The sequence below is a fragment of the Phyllopteryx taeniolatus genome, chromosome 18 (assembly GCF_024500385.1).
Source record: "Phyllopteryx taeniolatus isolate TA_2022b chromosome 18, UOR_Ptae_1.2, whole genome shotgun sequence".
Taxonomy (NCBI): Eukaryota; Metazoa; Chordata; class Actinopteri; order Syngnathiformes; family Syngnathidae; genus Phyllopteryx; species Phyllopteryx taeniolatus.
Window position 1 is genome coordinate 8,516,349 of NC_084519.1, and position 4,279 is coordinate 8,520,627.

Sequence of the window (4,279 nt, forward strand, 5' to 3'; positions counted from 1 at the left end):
CTTGATTGTGTCCAAACAGCTCGCTGGAGCCAGGTGGTCTGGACGTTGGTCCTCACATGTGCCCCCTCCACCCCTGCCCGGCCTCCCACTTGGAGTGGTCTCCACCTCTTCAAGGCTCTCAGCTGATTGGTCCACTGAGCAGAGGATTAGTGACAACAGGAGCAATGCGACATTCAACAGGCTGCTGCATTGGGGGGGGTCCTTGCCCCTACCTTTAGCAATTTTACCATCTTTAGCACACTTAACATCTTTAGCTCATTGGAAGATGCCATAGGTTTGTTGGGTCCGAAAATAGATAAAGAAATAAACATAATTTCATGTTGTTTTTTAAAATCATATTAGTGAAAATATTCATCTCTAATATTTTAGTGCTAAGCTGTATTATAGCATGTTGCCATTTCTTGGATTGATTCAGGACTTTCCTGCTTCCCAGTGAGGAGGAACCAATGTTTACTTTATAAGACATAAACTTGTTTATAGTGGTGTTATATCTCGCTGCTTTCTTTAAATACGTTTTCATATTCCGCAAACATAAAAATCACAATACAGCAATAAACACTACAAACTAATCAAATTGCATATTAGCAAGATAAACTGGAATATGCTTCATGCACGGGCTTGGCACAATAAAGTACTTATGTTACTAAATATGTTGATACTTGTTTTCTAATATTTGTTTTTTTATTTTTTTCAATGTTTTCCTGCATTGAATCATCTTCTAAAACTTACTAAAAGTGTTGAATGTATTAGGCTGAGTAATATAAATGACCAAGCTGTTGAAATAAAATAAAAACTAAACAAATGAAATGATTTCAATATATTTAACATCGTTTTAAAGTGGGCAAATGTAAGAAATACCTTACCTTGAGGCTGGTTTAGGTGCTAAAAGGTTTTTTTTTTGTTCAAAGGTTTTTTTTCATACATGATTTGATGAAATGAAGGCATTAATTGAAAGAGTACTTTTAAAAAGAACTATTTGAATTGTCGCCACAATGCAACTCAACTTGGAACTTTCTTTTTTTTAACTTTTTACACCAAATTGTCAACCTTCAAGAAAAAACACATTTGTTTTTATTCTGTAGACCCAACACCGTCTCAGATGATTATTTGGTACTAATTAAACAGTAATTGTTGAGTTTAACACATAATGAACCCTTGCGGGCGGTACAGAAAAAGTGCAACGTGTAGATGATGAGAAAAATGAATGAAAGACGAGCAAACCTTCTCTGCAGGTAAGCAGGAAGTCGGCAGGTGACTGAACCGGGAAATACCAGGACCGTTCTGGAACTATCCATCGCATTACAAATCAATCACACACTAGAGATTAACATCATTTAAAAAAAAAAATCAAACAAGCAAATATCTTGAATACCGATCCCGCAAAGTTGCTGCAACCCGAACTACTGCCTTCACGTCAAAGCTGTCAATCACCGCTCCTCGCCCCGCCCCCTTCCACCTCCACGGGTGGGATAAGGTCTCGCACGACGTCCCGGCATCATCGTGCAGGATCTGTGGGCAGCGAGGGAGAGAGGGAGGCGTGCGTGCATGCGTGCGTGCGTTTGTCCAGCATGTCCCTGAGCCCCGGCAGCAGCTCCTGCACGCCCTTCTCGGTCACCGACATCCTGCATCAGGGCCCCATGGAGGACGTATACCGGAGGTTCGCCGGGACGGTGGAGCCCGGCCCGGGGAGCCTGTACCGGTACCAGCAGCACGCCGCCGCCGTGCAGCATCAGCACCACCACCACCAGCAGCAGCAGCAGCAGCAGCAACAGCAGCACCTCCATCAGCAGCAGCACCACCTCTCCGCTTCCTCCTCGGCCTCCGGTGCCTACGTGACCAGCGGCGGATCGCACTTCTCGGGCTCCGTTGGGGGGTTCTGCGGTGGCGGCGGCGGCGGCGGCGGGGTTGGGGAGATGCCGGCCTACCAGGACTCGACCCGGGTTGTTGGCCCAGCGGCGGCCTGGTACAGCGGCCCCGAAACAAGATACGCACCAAGTTAGTTCATTTCATTCCAATCGAAAACTTTTCGCAAACTACTTCCAGTCAAATTGAACTCGTTTTTTTGTTTTTGTTTTGTGGTCAAGTTACTCATATTCATCTTTGTGTTGAAACTTTTCATGACATTGATTTGAACGGAAAAGGAATAGGAAGCAAATTGTATAGAAACAAAGTGAAAGTGACCAAAGGACCAAAAGGCCTAACAATGAAAACAAAAAAGTCATTTAAATGTACTTAATTCAAACTTGTTCATCGGTTGCACAGTTCAAATATGGTTAGCTTGCGTATATTATTTGACTATTTTCATGTAGAGGGGAAAATGACGTCGGTTTATGACATTTAATCATGTGACCGATGTGAATGATCAAATTAGGAACCTTTTTTCAGTAGAATAAGATTGTTCTTGTTTTTTTTTCTTGAATGAAAGAAACATGGTAGGCTAAACTAAACTAAACATTTGTTTCATATATATTAGGATTACTATTTCGAATCACGTTTTTGGGGCTTTAAACCAATTAGGGTGGATTAAATGCAGTAATTGTAAAGTGACACACACTTCAGTCATCGTTTGTTTTGAAATGCAGAGGAAACGTTGAAAAGTATGTGAAGATTCTTTACATGCGTCTTATGTCCATCACATAGTAAAGTAATAAATTAGGAAACTAATATGTGTACGTTTTTTGAGTCAAAAAGTTAAATCAAATTAAAAACAAAAAAGCATCAAGAGCAAGGAAATGAGTTGGTCACTTTCAGTTTGTTTCTTACTCATTTTCCGTTCAAATCAATATAAAGATTTGTTTTACATTCCTTTTTAACCGTCCTCTGCATTTAGAAACACAACAAAAAGATGAATGAATCGAGTTACTTTACTACTGCTGCATTTAATCCACTCATTTTACTACAGACAGTGAAATATTACAGTATTTCAAGATATTTATTTGTGCATCACCAAAACAGTTGCGGTGTTCTTGCAATTAAAATTCGTTTCTACACAATTTGCTTCGTAATCAATCATTTTCAGTTCAAAGCAATCAATTTGCTGCATTATACATTCAGATTCTTTGAATTACTACGAGGAGAAATTATGGTGCAATGAAAAGTAAGTAGACTTGAGTATTTGCAAAAGCAAGCACTTCTGTACCTTTATTCGAGTCATAACTTCACTTTTAGTAACATTTGAATGTTCACTTTGACTCAAAATTTCCATGAGCTAATTGTATTATTATTTTTTTGAGCGCACAGCTTAATTTTTATTGGCTCCATGACACACGATTTAGTCAATGAATTGCGGTCTTATGAAAGTATCATTCGAAATATTGCAATAACATTGCATCTTGAGTTACTTAAGTAGACCTCCCAGATGTTTTAATGAAATATGCTGCGTTCCAGTTTCCCGGTTGGTGGGCTCCTGCGGCGGGATGAGCGTGCATGCGGGGATGTCGGGCGGCCTGTCGGCCTTGGAGGGCGGCGTCAAGTCGGCGTTGTCGGCCCCCCCGCGGAGGAAGCGTCGGGTCCTCTTCTCGCAGGCGCAAGTGTTCGAGTTGGAGCGCCGCTTCAAGCAGCAGAAGTACCTCTCCGCCCCCGAGAGGGAGCACCTGGCCGGCCTCATCCACCTCAGCCCGAACCAGGTCAAGATCTGGTTCCAGAACCACCGCTACAAGCTCAAGCGGCAGCTGAAGGACTGCAAGGCGGGCCAGCGGCAGCACGACGCCGGCCGCTCGTCCTCCACCTCCCCCAAGCTCGTCAAGGTCGCCAAGCCGAGCCGGGGAGACTCCAACCCGGCGACGGAGGCAAAGCTGACCGTGAGCCAGCCGTTAGACCGGGAGGGTCCTTCGCCCAGCCCGCCGATGGGCCTGCACGCGCACACGGACACGGCGCTGCTCGACTACACCGGCGGCATGCTCGGTTCTTCGGTGGGCTCTACTTTGCTATACGGCAGAACTTGGTAAGACGCAACCGGACTTCAACCGGCATGGACACGTAACACAACCGAATTGAGGACAACGACGTTTTTACGGTTTTTTGTGTGATTCTTTGGAGGACAAAGTCGGAGCCAGAGTTGCTGCTGCCTTGAAAGTGTGAACTTTTTATTAAGGATCTAGAATTTCAGCTTCCAGGCTGAAATGTTCTTTGTTGCTCATTTTAATTGTCAATAAATCTTTGCATTATTAGCTCATCATTCCCTGCACCTACATTTTAACAGTTCATTCTAAATATTCGAAATACGCTACAATATTTTAAACATTTTGACGCTGGATGAAATACAAGAAAAATGCACAAG

The 4,279-nt window shown here is 43.3% G+C and overlaps 1 protein-coding gene across 1 annotated transcript; it reads left to right on the top strand.

Annotated features, from left to right (window-relative positions):
* The first annotated feature begins 1,521 nt into the window (after nt 1-1,521).
* On the top strand, nt 1,522-4,169 carry LOC133468416 (homeobox protein Nkx-2.4-like). The gene is made up of 2 exons (XM_061754297.1): nt 1,522-1,995; nt 3,388-4,169. Exons 1-2 carry the CDS (start codon nt 1,569-1,571, stop codon nt 3,945-3,947), a joined length of 987 nt encoding a protein of 328 aa, XP_061610281.1. The 5' UTR covers nt 1,522-1,568; the 3' UTR covers nt 3,948-4,169.
* The last annotated feature ends 110 nt before the right edge of the window (nt 4,170-4,279 follow it).